Genomic DNA, 16,651 nt, shown 5'->3' with positions numbered 1-16,651 from the left:
AGAATTCCTGAAGAATTTATATTATTCTGCTTAGAGTGCATAAAGTCACACCTCCCACCTCCACTAAATACTAAGTGGCTCGGCGTTTTGTAAGGCTGACAACCGCAGTGGGCAGCTTTCCGTTTAAGGTGTTTATAGGTGAGCCAGCAGCCTTTCTGGGAGCCTGGAGGTATATTTCTCAATAAAAGTTCTGTCTGGCTTGAGGTGTCTGACCACCTGACTGAACCACTCATGACGCACTCACTCACTTAGAGGCATTGCTGGTTATTTTCTCACGCAAAAGGGAACAAGGCAAATTGCCTTTAGTAGCCACGACTCTTTAAAGAGTAAGGCCCAAATACCACATGTACAGAGCTTTTTGGTAGGTTGGTTCCTGGCCTTTAACATAAAATTATTTCTCTCTTAAAACAACTTCTTTGAAGACAGAGACAAGAAGTATCTCTGTGTGTCTAGTTGTCCTTTGAAGTTCAGAATAAATGGTTGGAAAAAAGTCATGGTTCAATTGGTCTCACGGCCAGTCAGCTGTGAGCCACCTTCTTTTTACTTTGAGCAAAACCTAAATGGGCATGTGCAACTAAACACATCTTGAAAATAATCACACTGTCTCCATAATAAATTGCCTAGGAAGAAAAAAGAAATCAGCCTTCACATTTAAGTCAGTTAGTCTTTTTTTAATAAATTTGAATTCATTCAACAAGTTTCATATTGTATCTATCACTCAATTTTGTTTTTTTTTCCATGTCAAATAATACCAAAAAATCACATCAATGTGCTTAAGCAAAACTGGGTTGATTTACCTTTACAATGAAATGAAATCAACATGGGACTTGATCATGACAGCAACTGCCTATTCCTATTAGAATAATCCTGTACTTACCTTCAACACACTTACTGACTTGGGAAGTAGAAATATGAGACAAGAATGACAAAACTTGTTTCTGGAGTTTACCCTAGGGCAAGGTAGAGGAGCCGATCTCTGGGAGGTCGCTGTTTACCCAGGTGCTGGGGATTGAGTATTTCAGGAAAACATGGCACCTTTCAATGCAGTAGAAGAGGTAATCAATCCAAGGCACACTAGCTAGTGTTCTGGGAAATTCAATGCACCCAGGCAGCTCTTTGCCCCACAATTCAATGTTACTCTGACCACGTACTCACACAAGATGAGAGGCAGTCAGTTCCATGAAAAACAAAACATTTCACCAACTGTTCAGTTTTTCTTACATAAAAATGGTCAGAAATAGGAACTCGTTTTCAGGTGGATGAATTAGGAGATAGTTTATAATTTCAAGGGAGGAGATTCAACTGGACACATTCTCTGTTTTAGATCACACCATTGTGGGGCATGCACAAATGGGCTCATCTAAAAGATGCTAAAAGATGAACACCTACAGCTGCAATGTGCCTGTCCCCTTGAAACCAGTCACAGACATGCTTGGCATCACCTGAGATGATCTCCTTGGTGAAAATATTAATTTTGCAGCTGAACAGAGAAGTACCCTTAATGTGAGTGACTGAGTATTTCAAAAATTCTGGATGCTGGCATTGAAAACAAGAGATTGCAGATGTATGTGTAATTTTCAAACCTAACAGGAATATTATCATGGCATACTTTCTAGTTCATTTATGATCCAGGAGAAATGAATAGCTCATGGTATAGACAGTGAAACCCCTCTCCAGTCCTGGGGTTGGTGAACAAGAATAACCCTTGTTTTAATGATTACTCAAATTTTATCAGTCTTTCTCGATGGGATTTATATAGTCAGGCTCTTGAATTGTCTCAAGCATATCTGCATATGAGTAATAACAAACTGTCATAACAACATTCTGCTGTACATTTTGAGCCCCTGCAAAGCATTTTGGAAAGACAGGACTACATAGAAAATTAACTTTTTATTATGTTCAGTTGTTGAGAGAGAATATCATTATATTCCCAAACCAACTTTTCTCTCCTTACTCAAAAGGTCTGGATGTGCGTAACAGCCACCTCACGTTCATGTCAGAGGTCCAGGCTCCCAATTCATCAGTACGGCTCGCTCACTGTCTCCAATGACTAACGTGGAGTAGTGAGAGGCCATTGTAACAGAATAGAACCAGGCTCAGCTCCTCTGTCTGCACAGTTTTGCTTCTCAATATTTCTCACAACTTTTAAAAATGGAGAAGCTATAAAATAATTTTATTAGAAGAAAAGTAATTTTCTTCTGAAATGGAGTAAAGCAAACACATACCCAAGGATCTTTAAAAGTTTTTTTTTTTTACAGAATATATGTATGTATTTGTGTGTTTGTGTGTGTATGTGAGTGTGTAGTTACAAACACTATTTATAGTATAGCTATTATGTTAACTTCATCGCAGTGTCTACAAAGTTGTGGATCCCAGTCTTGGTGCCAAATGCATATAAAAAGCTCAAAAGCTATTATGACTATACCATGCAAATTTATATCCAGAAAACCTTGGGAAGTAGACTGTGGCTCTTCTGAGCCCCAGGGGGGTCTCTGCCTTTAATAGATGGGTATCTCAACTACACATCAAAAACATTTTGAATAATTTTTTCTCACAGGAAAAATTAATGCCACAGTTCAGAGTAGTATAAATTGTACACTTATATCGACCATTGGCTGCTTTTGTCCACATTCATTTGCATTTTGGGGTCCCTCTTCTGCATATGGAGTTCATTCCTTGAATCACTGGATACAGAGATACCTGAAGTATTGAAAGGGATAAGGTCTTCACAAATGTCTTTTTTATCTTTAACATGTTAACAATGATAAGGCCACTTACAAGGTTTTTCCCAATCTGTTTAACTTTTAGGATCCCCCGTTGTTACCCATAAAGAACATGGTCAGAGAAAAGCCAAAGATCAAGAAATCACTGGCTAGTCTCTAGAGAAAACTGAAACCAGAGCGCAGCGGTGGGGAGAAGACACTGAAGACAAGGGAAGGGTAAAAACACTGGTCACTGCTTCTAGCATGAAACTTTGTGGATTACATGTGACCTGACAGTGGGCTTGAACTGTTGGATTCCCACAAATTAAAGGTTGTATGGCTGCCAAAGAAAAAATCAGAGTGGTCAGCTCATGGCGACAGCCCACACCACATGCATCCGTGGGAAAGGTGGCGCCTCTCTCCACGTGGAGAAAACCCAGTGCCAGCCATTAGCATGCCGGACGAGGTTCTGGTCATTAGTTTCGGACAGAACACAGAGGGTGAGGCATATGTGGTATTTGGGGATAAAGAATTAATTTAGCAGTTCTTTCCTGAATATTTTGCTTTTTCTTTTTTTCTCCAAATGCTTAACTTCACTGTGACATCTGTTTACACAACTGTAGTCATTTCAGTTTATGGAGGCCTGTGATAGAAATATTGTTTACAAAAAATATATCATCTCTTTTTTTTTCTTTAGAAAGATCTCATCTAAATAGTAAGTTAAGGTTGCGTCTATGAAACCGGTGCACCTTGTCTTGTTTCTACGAGCTTTAAAAAGTCCAAATACTGATGAGGCTGTGGATCAGAAAGAACCCAAAGGGACAGTGTTTGTTGTCAGGTTGCTCTCCTTTGCCTCGGAGAGCGCTCGTGGGCCACGGGTGATGCGTGGTGGGTCCTGGTCATGTTCCTTGTAGCATCCTAGTTAGACTAGGAGTAGTTGGATGTGCTTATGAAATATGTCAGATACAGAAATAAAGGCATGAGGATGTTTCTCAGTTTCTGAAATTGAATGGTGGAAGTGTTTTAGCTTCAATTTTAATTCTAGATAACAGAAAGTAGTTACATCACATGAAGAAAAATATGGTATTGCATGCTGCTGTGATAGCAAGCGTAAAAAACAAAACCTTGGTAAATATATGAATATATGTATATATATATTATGTATATATATATGCATATTATGCAAATATACTTTATGTTAACATATACTGTTGTAAGAATGATTGACGTTGTAAAGACAAGGGGGGAAATCATCCTGGATGGTTTTACCTTAGAGTAACAAATAACCTGAGACATCTATGCTTTCTGTTGGATGTCAGGCCTAGAAATCCAAACGCAATGCGGAGCACACCTTCAGCGACTGAAATGTCAGCTAAACATTGCCAGAACGTGCCGCTGTATTCCCACATGACAGGTAAGCTGATCCACTCCAAGTGAACGACAACAAAAAAATACACTGCACATCAGAGTACTTACAATGGGACACCATCCTTTGCTGATGGGTTTTCAAAAGATGGACATTCAGACATTAACATGGGATCTGTCTACGTCCGTGACCACGGGTGAGCGCACGGCAGCCGCTACCCTCAACCGCTAACCCAGTACAGAAGTGGGCCTGATGAAAGCAAACCCCGTTACCAAAAAAGCTGAAAAGCCTTCACTTGGTAAACTCAAAGGGAGGATGTGAAGTGTGTGACTCATTTTAAACTAGCAATACCACTGTATGAGTTTTTGAAGATTAACTAAGAGTTTCTTTCTGATCTTCAAATGATCTAACTTATGACAATAAAGGACACATTTTGGGATGATATTGTGTTTCACGCCCTCATTCTCAAGGCATAATATTTAGACGATGCTTGTCTCTTTCAATTAAAAAAAAACAAACTATGACTTTCTTTAATACGCATCCTGTGTTAAATTGTCCATAGCTGCAAAATGTATATATGTATGTGTATTTGTTTTACATACACATGGGCCCTTACACCTGTGTGTATAAACATATACACATACATCCTCATATACACGTGTATTTTATATATATGTTGAGAAAGTTCACATATATATACAATTGCGTATGTATATATGTGTGTGTCTGTGTGTGTGTGTGTCCCTGTGTGTGTACAGGTATAAAAACTTGACAGGCAGAGTAATATTTCACTCAGTGTTAAATGAAGTCTTTGAAAAAATCAAGTACAGTCACTCAGTTAACATAGTACAGCCAGTAAACTAAGTTGAAAAGAGAAAAAGTGAATGGGAACACGATCCTGGACCATCTGTCTATGGCATTCACGTCGGTCAGGTCAGGGATCTTGATTTTGAGCTGCGAAGACCTCCTCCGTAGGTGGGTCTTCTTGTGCGGGATGCTTCTGTCCCCCGCGAGCCGCCCGAGCCCTTCCCGAGGCGCGCTCTGTTTCCTGTACTGGATTCCTGAGCTGTCAAAGGAGATTGCTGAATTCCTGGTGTCCCCGACACTGCCTGCGACCTCATTCATTTCATTGTGAACCTCCAGTGACGTCAGTAGAATATTTCCATGAGCATCCACCTGATTGGAAGAAAAAGTGCGTCATGAGGCAGCTACGGTGACAACAGATCTCGTTTTTAAATGCAAACCCAGGACAGACTAATATCAGGCCGTCACACGACAATATTATGAGAGATTGGCCATGTGTCTAACCCTGCACTCTGTTTTAGAGGAAAATGTCATTGTTGAGGCTCAACTTCCTTTATTTGAAAATTCTCACATGGGAGATTAATTAAAAAATAAGGGGGGCTTTTTTAGATTGAAATTTCACATTACAGATCCAAGTCTTTACTGAAGACAAAATTAATGTACAAATGCCTTTCAAGATGTTTAATTAGTAACAAGGATGAAAGTACAGCATAGAGAATATATTCAGTGTTTCCGTAACATCTATGTAGATAGATAGTAACTGCACTAGTTGGGGTAAGGATTTAATAACGTATATAACTGTTGAATCATTATGCTGTATACTTGAAACCAATATAGTATTGTGTATCAACTGTACTTCAATAGAAATATATATATATATGCCTGTGCCCATCCCTAGGCATACTGTTTCCTGTAGTGGATTCCTGGGTTGTCAAAGGACATTGCTGAGTTCCTGGTCCCACTAACTCTCCCCTTTCCTGATGATACAAAAATATTTAAATCAATGTGGAAAAACAAGTAGATGCTCCTGGAATGGATGGGTAGTCCTGATGACTCTAGTGAGGGAGATAGAGACCCCTCTTCACCACATAAGGTCTCCTCACCCAGTCCTGGTCCGGGCAGGAGGCCCTTTTAAGGGCTATATTTAAGACTCTCTAGTCCCTTCTCACATTGGAGCCGAATTTTAAAATGACATTTTATTCTGTGCCAAACACAGCTTCAGACCTTTCATCATCATGCCAATGGTCCATTTGCTTATTTGTTGGTCTGCCGGTATTAGTTTGAGGAGCCTGAGGCCAGGGGTCCCCGGGGAGCTCTGTCTGCCTCTGCTCTCCGCAGCCTCCCTCTCCGAGCTGCGTCAGGGCTGCTGGGACCCCGCTGCCCGTCCGCAGAGCCCTGGGTGCGCACTGCTCTCCGGAGTGCCCGATGATTCCCTGCTGCTGCTGCCTGAAGGGCCGTCTTCCCTGCCCTCTCTTTGCCTGTGGAAAGCCCACCCATTCTTCTAGAGCTAGATTAAATGTCTATGGCTTCTTCCATAAAGCTTTCATGAAATCAGTTATTTTGTGAAGGAATAATTTATTGGTATAATTTGCGTCTCCTCCATTGTTGGCACACTCCTTAGTTTCACTAACGGCATTGAGCTAGACGTGAAGGAAGTGAGGCGGGGAGAGAAGAGTCCCCGCCAAGGAGAGGTCGGGCTGTGTGGACCTCTGAGGAGAACCGGGGCCACCGGGGGGGCGGAAGGCCCCAGGCCCTGCAGTGGTCCAGGCAGGGGGAGGGATGCGAATGCTCCAGGGTTGCTCTGGCTCTGGCGCAGGGGCACCGAGAAGACTGGGACGACCCACGGTGTGGGAATGTCGACAGGAAGGGTGGTCATCAGGATGTCACTCCTTCCTCCCCGGTCCTGTGAGTGTATTACCTTACATGCAAAAGGGACCTTGAAAGTGTAGTTAAGGTTATAGACCTTAAAATAGGGAGATTATCCTGGATTATCTGAGTGGGTCCAATATTATCACATGAGCCCCTAAAGTAGAGAATTTTCTCCAGCTGGAAGCAGAAGAGAAAGAAGGTATAGCAGAAGGTAAAGCTCAGGGATCTGAAGCATGACAAGTACTGGCTTCACTGTTGATAGAGGGACGACAGGGAAAGCATAAGAAATGCGGTGGCCTCCAGGTGCAAAGACTGGCTCCAGGCAATGGGACCTCAGTCCTCTCACCACAGGGACTAGGTTTAGTCAACATCCTGAATGAGGCTGGGGGCAGACTGATCCCTAGAGGCTCCGGAAGGGAGCACAGCCCTACCCACAGCTTAATCAGCCTCCTGAGACTCTCAGAAAGGAACCCAGCTGAGCTCACGGCACCCGGACTGCTGACCCACAGTAGTAGCTGGGTATGTTGTGGCTGTGTCTGTGGTGGTTTGTTAGGGCAGCAATCCGAACAACAGGAGGGGAGAAGGCAGGTTTCAGAGGAGAAAGGGATTTGAGTTGAGCCTCAAGTGTGAGGAGACATTTTTCAGGCAAAAAGCAAGAAAAACATCACAGGCAAAGGCTTGTAGAGTGCCTGAGTGTTGTGAGAAAGGCGAACTAGCTTGAGTGGGCCCAGGCCCGGGAGAACGGGTGCCTGCATGCTCCTGGCACACACTCAGCTCGCCAGGGATAGAAGACTTAACTCTCCTGCTGTCATTACCACCTTCCTATCATCGTGTCGTGACAGGAGAGAAAGCCTGGAGAAGAACAGGAAGCAGACTAGAGTCAAGACGCTAAGGGTTTCTGCACATCAGGTCAAAGAGTTTCAAGTTCACCCTTTAAGTAATGACAAGGAAAATTGGTTTCTAGGTAGAAAAGAAACATATTTCTGACACACAACTCAGGCAGCAAGATACCGAGTAAAATATGGATTTGAGAGGGAAAGTGATGCGAGGCACCCTGTCCGGCGGGCACCGCACTGGTCCGCTTCCTCTCAGGCAGCGGGAACGAGAACCGCCCCGAGGTCTGAGAATCTGCTCCCGCCGAGCCCACACGCCCCCGCAGCCCATCCCTGCAGCCTCTCCAGGTCTCACCCAACGTGCCGTGTCTCCGCCAAGCAGGGACGCTTTGCCCTATCAGTTCTGCCTCTCCCCAGGTAAGAGGGTGTGAAAGCAGCGAGAGCTGCTCCTGGATCCTGCTTCCCCGCGGCCTCGGAGCTCCCTGCAGAAACGGCCGCACTGCCCACGCCACGAGCCTGGGAGGCGCTCAGTTTTCTGCAGGTTGAGGGGCAGGTAGGGGAGCAGTGCCATGGTGGGGCTGACGAGGAAGCTCTACTGTGTCCTTAGCATGGAAGGCGGCCGGCCTGAGGGTGCTGGGGGATGCGAATGGGCCACAGTCACACCACGTACGCGGGGAGAAGGCTCTTCGTGGATACCTGCTCTTGCCGGGAGGGACAGAGCACCGACAGAGAACATTTATTTTCATCCAGGGCAGGAAGAAATTCTAATGGGGCCTGTATTTTGAAAGTATCAGGAATGTGAAACCTTTGTTAGAGTTTGGAAGTTGTGTTCTGTACCTTTTCTGTTTGTTATCTTGTTCTGGAATGATTAGTAGTAAAATCCTTACAACAAAAAGGCCTGTTTACCTGTCTTCAGGACAGTGAAGGGCGTGTAGGAGGCTGAGTCTCTCGCTTTAGGAAGAGGATGTGGAAGGAAAAGCCTGGCAGGTAGATGGAGACCCCACTGAGATAGGAGGCAACAGCGAGGGGGTGGCCTGCAGCAGGCCCTCCGTGCAGGCCCCCCAGGAGCTGGGCAGTGCTGGGGCCACCGAAGGCACCACTCTTCCTAACAGGGGGACGGTTTGAACCTGCTTTGGAAGCTCTGGGCAGCTAGCTACTGTGAGCAGGGAGGGGAGCACTGCAGGGTAGCCGAGCTGGCCTCCATACCAGGAAAAATGGAAAGCCAGCATCTAGAGAGAACCCTCTCCTGGCAGCGTGCTTATGACACCCAGGAGGAAACTGGGTGGGGAATGATCGCGCTGCCGAGCTCAAGCTGCATATCTTTATGTGGAGAAGGCAACAACCAGGGTGATCCTGTTATTTTGGCTTTTTTGGCACTGCAGTGAATATGCATGACGCTCGCCAACTATCTGAATTTGAATCATGATAGAAAACAGGTTATCACTTAAAGGGATTTAAAAAACTGAGACATTCTGTAAAATTAATTCAATTAGATCTTATTTAAGGGTCCAACATTTTAATAAGATGTATTAAATGGTAAGCTGATGTGTTTGAAACAAAATTTATCTAAAGGTGGTCAGAGAATAACCAAAGGTAGAAGACGCTTGCTTTTTTAAAAGTAGTAATGTAGAATTTATTCTTTTCAGTAATAAGTGATTTACTTCATATTAATTAGAGCATCAGAAGACTTAAATTGTTTTCCTGAAAGTAGAAAAAACAAAACATCGTTTAGCTTTAAAAAAATGTTCTCTACATTCTAAATGATTCAAATATAACAAAACCATGAGATGAAGGCTCCAATTGTCCTTTTAGGAAGGTGAATGCCCATTGAACACATGCCCCTGAAGGATCCAGACCCTTACTCAGGATTATTCCTGTGAAAAAACTACTGCACATTTGCTCCATACCATGCCCTGTGCCAGGTGTGGAGCCCACAGAGAAGAATCAAAGGTCCTTTTCCTTAAGGGGTCTAGCAAGGAAGAAATTCAAATAATCAGCCAATACATTTTTTAAATGTATTGAATATTGCACTTTAAACACAATTTTAAATACATTCCAATAATACCATCTCTCTTCTAGTTATCCCAAATGCCACATGAAAAGATCCTTTTATCAAAAAGAGGGGTATGATTAACAACTTTATAGAATTAAATACCAAAAAAAGAAGTGTCTTTTCTTAAAGGAAGTGACGGAAGTATTTTGTGATGTAGTCACCCCAGCAGTTAACCTTCCTGTAATTTAGTTTCTGCTTAAACTTGATTTATAGCTCAAACTAATCTAAGAGAAAAAGAACAATATGTGTTAATTCCTGGAATCCGATGAGTTATGAACAGAGTGCAGTGGGAACTGCAAACGGTTCCTGTGATCCTTCTGCGGCAAACCAGACAAGGAACGTGCTGTGGAACTCACGTAACCAGACGACTTGACTTAACACAATAGGAACAGAAAGAACATATCTAGTTCGTGGATGGTTGATTCGTTGAGAAAGTACATTCAATAATTATTAACCAGTGATTGTTTTACTGCTTTCTGTAACCTAATAAAGACACAGGGGTACACTGGCCTGGCTAGCTCAGTCAGCAGAGCACGAGACTCTTAATCTCAGGGTCATGGGCTCAAGCTCCATGTTGGGTGTCAGACGTTGCAGTCAGGTCACAAATGAGAAACCAACCGAGTCAGAATGACCTTCTGCATTAAAGGTCATTCTGACTCAGTTTCTCATTTTCTCGGTCCCCGACTGCAACGTTGTGATGTATTTATTCAGATGAACTTCGATGGTACTAATGACTCACTTTCACCTGGCTTTGAAAAGATGAATTTACGAACCTTCCCCTCTGTTCCTACTAGGAAAGTGAAAAAACACACATCAGTGGAACCAGACCAATAACAAATACCGCTCACTCGTGAACACGTGTTCCAGGAGCATTTACCGCATCTGAGCCATGGTGTGCATATTTTGGTAGATGAAAAACACCAGATGCTGTCTAGTAGAGAAGGCATGGTGGCCACATGAAATGTGATATGCCATCTCACAAGTACAGAGCACAGACCATGGAACTGAGAGCACAGAGAGGACCAACTTCTTGGAGCAGGGAGTGACAGAGGTGGGATGGAAAGAAGTAGTAGGAAAAAAATCAGAAGACAGCACCTGGCTTAGGTCTTGAAGGGGTGGAAGATGTGAACGAAGAAAGGGAGTCTGAGCAGACAGAATCCGAGGCAAAAAGACAATGTATGTTGGGATTTCAGAAGTGCAAGGACAGTGAAGACAAGAAATAAGGTGAGCTGAATGTTGAGCTGATTTTTCAAGATTTAATGATAAATTTGTATGAATCGATATCCTGTTCTCCCTACTGGGACCAGTGTTGCACATTTGGGCAAGGACCTCATGAGGGTGAACATCTAAGTCTGTGCCCTCAACTCTAAGTGAAGGAAATACCCTGAGGGAAGCCAAACACAGAATCACCATTCATTTACAAAATCAGAGTGCTCTTGGGAGCTTTGGACATTTATGGCGAGCTTGCAGTCATTTTAGGACACAGGTCATATAAGGTAGGTCTCCAGAGTAAATACAATTTTTCATTATTCCTATTTCACAGTAGGTGAATACATACTGTAATAGAAACCATAATGTTGAAAGGAACTTCAGTATATCTTGAATTAAGTCCTTAGTGTAAACTAGTCTGGCTGCTTTAGACTTATAGTTTTACATATCTATTGTTTTCATTTAAATGTGAACCAATATGTAGAAAATTTCCACCAGAATTACTGGGGGATTACTTTTTTGTCTGAAAAAAATAGTGGTTATTAAAATCTGTTAAATCCTAGAAACCAAGAATTTTAAACAAATATGTTCAAAAGAGATGCTGACCTTTTCCTGTCATTTAGAATTTAAATCTCAAGACAGATGAACATGACTGTGGGTGAAATATAAGCCTGAAATGCCCTGTACAGGGTTACAGCTGATGACTTGCAATTTTTGAAGCATTTCATGAATACTCCTGATTTTTGAGGAGTCTGCCTCATATCTACTATAATTAGAATCATTGATTTCAATGTAGGTTTTCTTCCTGCTTTATAACTTTGACAGGCACAAATATTCAAAGATGAAAAACATCTTACGCAGAATACATCACAGAGGGACATTCATTTTCTCCTACACTCTGTAACCAGAGTGGCACATTGTGGATATCTCATTCTCTACTTACCTTTAAGCTTCTCTGTAAGAGAAAAACTCTAGTTTTAGAAAAATAAAAAAGTATATGTCATGTAAGGAATGAAATTTTGCCCTTTTAATAAAAGGAATGATGTCAACTCAATAGCTCTGATTCCTTGAGAGGAATGACTTTCTGCCACTTCATGAAATTCAAAGAGCAAGTGGGCAATTTGCAAAATATCAAAAGCTTGTAACCAGAATACATGCATTGCAACCAAAGCCTAACTCTTGGGTGTAGAAATAATGTGGAAACAAATAGAGGTTAAGCACAAATAAACTAAGGTCAAGATTCACATTGTATCACTGGTCTGAGGAGCAACTAATTGAATATGTGAACATTTTAAGCATTCATGAATCAACCATTAACATATTATACAACCACTGAATATAAGGAAAATCTACTCATGGTTTTATAGTAAGGTTAATAATGTCATAGTCCTAAGGACACTTACTGGTGACACAGATCCCTCCTTGGTGGCCTATGGAGCCTCTGAAGGCAACACTCAGACATCTCTCACAGGTCACGGCAAGTCATGTCAGCCAAGACAGTGATAATGAAAGTCCTAGCTGTCAGCCCAGAGTCTATCAGTCTAGGAAAAGATGCAGCCCTCCAGGCCTCAGGGTTCTCACCTGTAACATACAGGGGGCTTCCTGAGGCCCTGTTTGGCCACACTGATAAACAATCCTGAGAGATACCACTGCAGACGAATGAGTAATTATAATTATAAAGGACTCTTGAAGCTACTGGTCAGTCCATAGGCCCATTTCTGTTTTGCATAAAGTGTGAGATTCTTTTCTCACTTTCCTTTAATTCATCCACATCACATGATATAAACTTTCTGGGATATTCATTTCTATATTTAAATTATCACTAAATTCTTAGGCACAGCCGGCAACAATTTTTAATACTTACCTTTAAGAGCATCAAATATACATTTAAAACTATAACTGACTCTTGAACAACATGGGTTTGAATTGTGCGGGTCCACTTACCCATGGGTTTTTTTCAATAAATATATTGGAAAATGTTTTGGAGATTTGGAACAATTTGAAAAACATATTCTTTTCTGTAGCTTACTTTATGGTAAGAATATAGTATATAATTCACACAACATACTACATTATCAGTAAGGCTTCCGGTCAATAGTAGGTCATTAGTAGTAAAGTTTTTGGGGATCCAAAATTTATATGCAGATCTTCAACTATGATGGATAAGCACCTCAGCCCCCATGCTGTTCAAGGGTCAACTGCAATATACGTGCATTTGTAAGTTGCCTCAGACCTGAAACGCTGATCTACAATTACAAATTTTCAAAAATATGAACATATAAAGGTTTTAACCAAAATGCTGAGAAAACAGAAATAAATTTTCAGAAAAACAATAAAAAATGGCCTCATGAGTAAAATGAAATTTTCTTCTCCATCTGATTTATAATGTCTGATGTATAAGATATTCTATATTGTCTAATTTTTTCCTGTGGATGTTAGAGGGTTTTCATTTAAAATTTTGAGTTTCACACTCAAAAAGTTATTTCTACAACACAGCAATTTGTTCTAAACCATCTCATTTAGAAGAAAGGAATAATCTGTTTAATTTATGAGGGAGTTTGGAAAAATAGCATTGCATGTGTATGTGTGTCTCTATGTCTGTGTGATGGAAACAATAATGATGTGGTAAATCCCAGTTTCCTTGGAAACAGCATAACCAAAGCATATTATGCAGTCATAGTAGGATGCAGACTTATTTAGAAACTTAATAGTATGGTACTAAGTATATTTTCTGGTTAGCGATTCAGGATAAATTTATCACTGGAAGCTTGATTTTATTCACAGATTTTCGGTTTCTCTGACCAGCTCTATGTTTTGCTGGAAGGCTGAAAGCCATTGACATTCATTGAACTGACTCCTTTCATTCATGAGCGTTTGCGGATGCATTCCGGGCTGCCAGTGGGCCACGGACACAGCAAATACTCTGAGGGGCTGCGGTGTCCCTATTTGAGCACAGACCTGCCATGCACCAGGAGCCCTGGAAAGAGCAAGGAAACTCACGAGCTTGAGAAATAAGTCTGGCAGGAAAAATTTAAAGTTAAATAAATGTAGAGACAAGCCCAGCATGTAAACAGGTAGACATATATGTCTGAGGACTTGATAGGATGCAAGAGGTGAAAGACTAAAGACAAAAATTATATAGTAGCTATACTGTGTTCATTAAAATATGATTTATCATTGAAATAACATACTGTTTTTATTTAAAAATAAACGGAAATGCATCTAATTGCAAAGTTACTTCATAATGGGACAGAGGTAAGAGCATGCTGAGCTGGGCTGAGAGGGTGGGCCTAACTTCCACTCTCTCTCAGAGGATGCATCCCAGGGGCTTCCTAAATTAGCACACCTCCTGGGCTGCTGCTGTCCAGGTGTGCCTGGCCCTGGTGTTTTGCAGAACACACCTGGCAGGGACCAGGGCCAGAGCAGATCTGCAAGAACCCCAAACACTATTCCTGCCTTGCAGCTAAGGACCTTGAACCAGGGGACTGCACCCTCTGAAGGGTGGATGAGAGACCGGTCTGTCCACCCTGTGCAAACCACAGTGGTGTGCTTGATAATAAAATTTGCTATTTTACCACTAATGGAATACTGCAATATTCTAGAAAAATGCATTTGCTTGTTGAGATCAGGCCCCACACCCCAGAGTTTCCTCCATTATGGTAACCACATGTTCTGGTTTTTTAATAGGAAATTGGGAAGCTCTTGGCTTCTGCAGCTTCTGCACTAATTTTGGTTTTATAGAAAGCTCAATGACTTGCAGGAGGCATTATTTCAGGTTATGAGCAACAAGGCCACACAACTCCTACTTAAGGGTTCTGCAATGAACCGTGGTGACGGGGGAGCTGTAGGGGCGGGTGGGGTCTGGAAGGGGCACGCGTGAGTCGTCAGCACGGTGGAGGCTTACCCGGTTGCTTTCACTCTTTGAACGGTCGTTCTTCGCCTTGGCTGTCTTTTCCGCAAGCTTCTTCTGCCTTTGAGGGCCTCTTCCAAAAAAAATGTAGTTGACAAAGGCGTACTCCAGAAGGGCCAGAAACACAAAGACAAAGCAGCCCATGAGGTACATGTCGATGGCTTTGACGTAGGGGATTTTGGGCAGCGTCTCCCGAAGGTGCGTGTTGATGGTCGTCATCGTCAGCACGGTCGTGATTCCTGCAAAAGGAAAGGAGGGCGTGAGGCTTCCGCTCTGCTGCCCGGCTCCTCGCAGCTCATTTTCCCTTTGTATTTTCCCAGGCAGCCTGAACTAGTAGGAGATAGTAGACTGAATAGTACTGGGCAGTCAAGAAGGCAACAGAATACGGAGTGTACTACTTGGGTCAGGAAGCCGACGTGGCCACCCCTGGGGGCAGTGCCTGGCTGCCCCTGGCCCACAGACAGGATGGGACCGAGAGGGGGTGGAGAGGTGTGGAGGGGGCACAGCAGATGTGCTTTTATGAAAGTTGGAAGAAATGAAAACAAACCCAGAATTTAACATAAAACTCTAAGCGTCTGGATGCGCCGGCTTCCAGGAAGAAGAGTGAATTGATGAAGAATCTAAGAAGAAAGTCATCTATGGCTTCAGAAGCGAGGCCATTAGTGGGGCTCATTAATGAGCCTCCCTGTCAGGGGAAAGCCATTCTTACTATAATGCTTATGGAGCAAGGGAGGCAAGACAATGATTTTTTAAAACTGTTAAGGACGTGATCCAGTCCCGAGCTCAAGGAAAAGGAACGGTTGGTGAAGCTCCTGAGAGCAGGTCATCTCACAAAGTAATGTCCCTCCTCTACCAAGAAAGAGTCCATGTAAGTCCTTCAGGACGTGCAAGTCAAGGGCTGATAATTTTACTCAAATGATAGAATCTGACCTCACTCTGAGGCAACAGACCAGATCCCTTTTTAAAAAAGTGTCGTTATATTGACGTTGAACTCTTTAGACAGCAGTGTGTGAATGATCCTATTGTTTCCCTCACTGAGCTAAGCTTAGTCTCTACAAACATGTAAGGACCATATTTTGCAGTCTTTCTGTAGGGATGGGCATGGTTCTGGCTATACAAAGATTTCATACTGGATCATTTGAGGCCACACAGAGGACAGTGACACATCAGTTAGTGACATGATGCCATGACCACAGCTTGTGGACCTGAGGGAGGCTATACGTGCAGGAAAGGCACGATCACTCACTTCTTGGTCGGGCGGTGATTACTGCGGCCAACTTGCCCTCTGAAGACGGTACTTGGATACAATAAGAAGTCTCATGCAGGCAAGGCAGCCCCAAAGGGTCCCCTCCTTGCTGCCCATGAAACTGGTGCCCCAAAAGCACTTATCTGTGTGTCTTCCAGAATCCAATGGAGGGAAAATCTTCCTCATTGCCCTGTCAGGCATCTCTCTAAAAGGAGACTTTTTAGTGTGACAGCCTTAGCCATGGTGCCTCAGCCACAGCAACCAGCAGAACATGACGTTGTGAGGCCAGGAGGTAGTGCAGCCTGAAAGGTTAATGCTCCCGGGCCAGGGGCAAAGCCCAGAGCCAGCTCTACGCGGGGTTCCCCCAGAGGCAGTGCTCTGACTCCCGCATCCCACACACCTCCCCAGCAGGGGAGTTGGATTTGTTAAGCATCTTAGGGTGATGCCATCCACATTCCCATCCCATCCTTGCGGGCACACAGCCTCGTCCCCGCTGCTCCTCAGAGAGGACCTCCAGACTGAATTTCTCAGCCCACCTGCAGTCACCCCTAGAGCAGGGAAGAGACCCCAGTCCTCCATCACTAACACATGTGCTTCCTCCTCGCAGCCTGAACAGCTAGTGTAAGAAGAGGAGGGGATTGAGGCCCTGAGGAACTATT

The 16,651-nt window shown here is 43.1% G+C and overlaps 1 protein-coding gene across 2 annotated transcripts in view; it reads right to left on the bottom strand.

The window, feature by feature from the left end:
• Positions 1 to 543: 543 nt before the first annotated feature.
• GABRB3 (gamma-aminobutyric acid type A receptor subunit beta3) overlaps positions 544 to 16,651 on the bottom strand; it is a 241,130-nt gene continuing 225,022 nt past the window's right edge. Inside the window, exons 8-9 of one of the 2 annotated variants that reach the window (XM_036919047.2) lie at positions 14,741 to 14,985; positions 544 to 5,244 (exon numbers count right to left, since the gene is read on the bottom strand). In XM_036919047.2, coding sequence (XP_036774942.1) covers positions 4,903 to 5,244; positions 14,741 to 14,985 — 587 coding nt within the window. In that variant the 3' untranslated portion in view covers positions 544 to 4,902. The remainder of the gene's footprint in view (positions 5,245 to 14,740; positions 14,986 to 16,651) is intronic. The other variant, XM_036919046.2, reaches the window with a different exon arrangement.

The sequence above is a fragment of the Manis pentadactyla genome, chromosome 18 (genome assembly GCF_030020395.1).
Source record: "Manis pentadactyla isolate mManPen7 chromosome 18, mManPen7.hap1, whole genome shotgun sequence".
In the NCBI taxonomy this organism is placed as follows: domain Eukaryota; kingdom Metazoa; phylum Chordata; class Mammalia; order Pholidota; family Manidae; genus Manis; species Manis pentadactyla.
The sequence above is the reverse complement of the archived record's forward strand: the minus strand, read 5'-3'. Positions and strand labels throughout refer to the sequence as shown.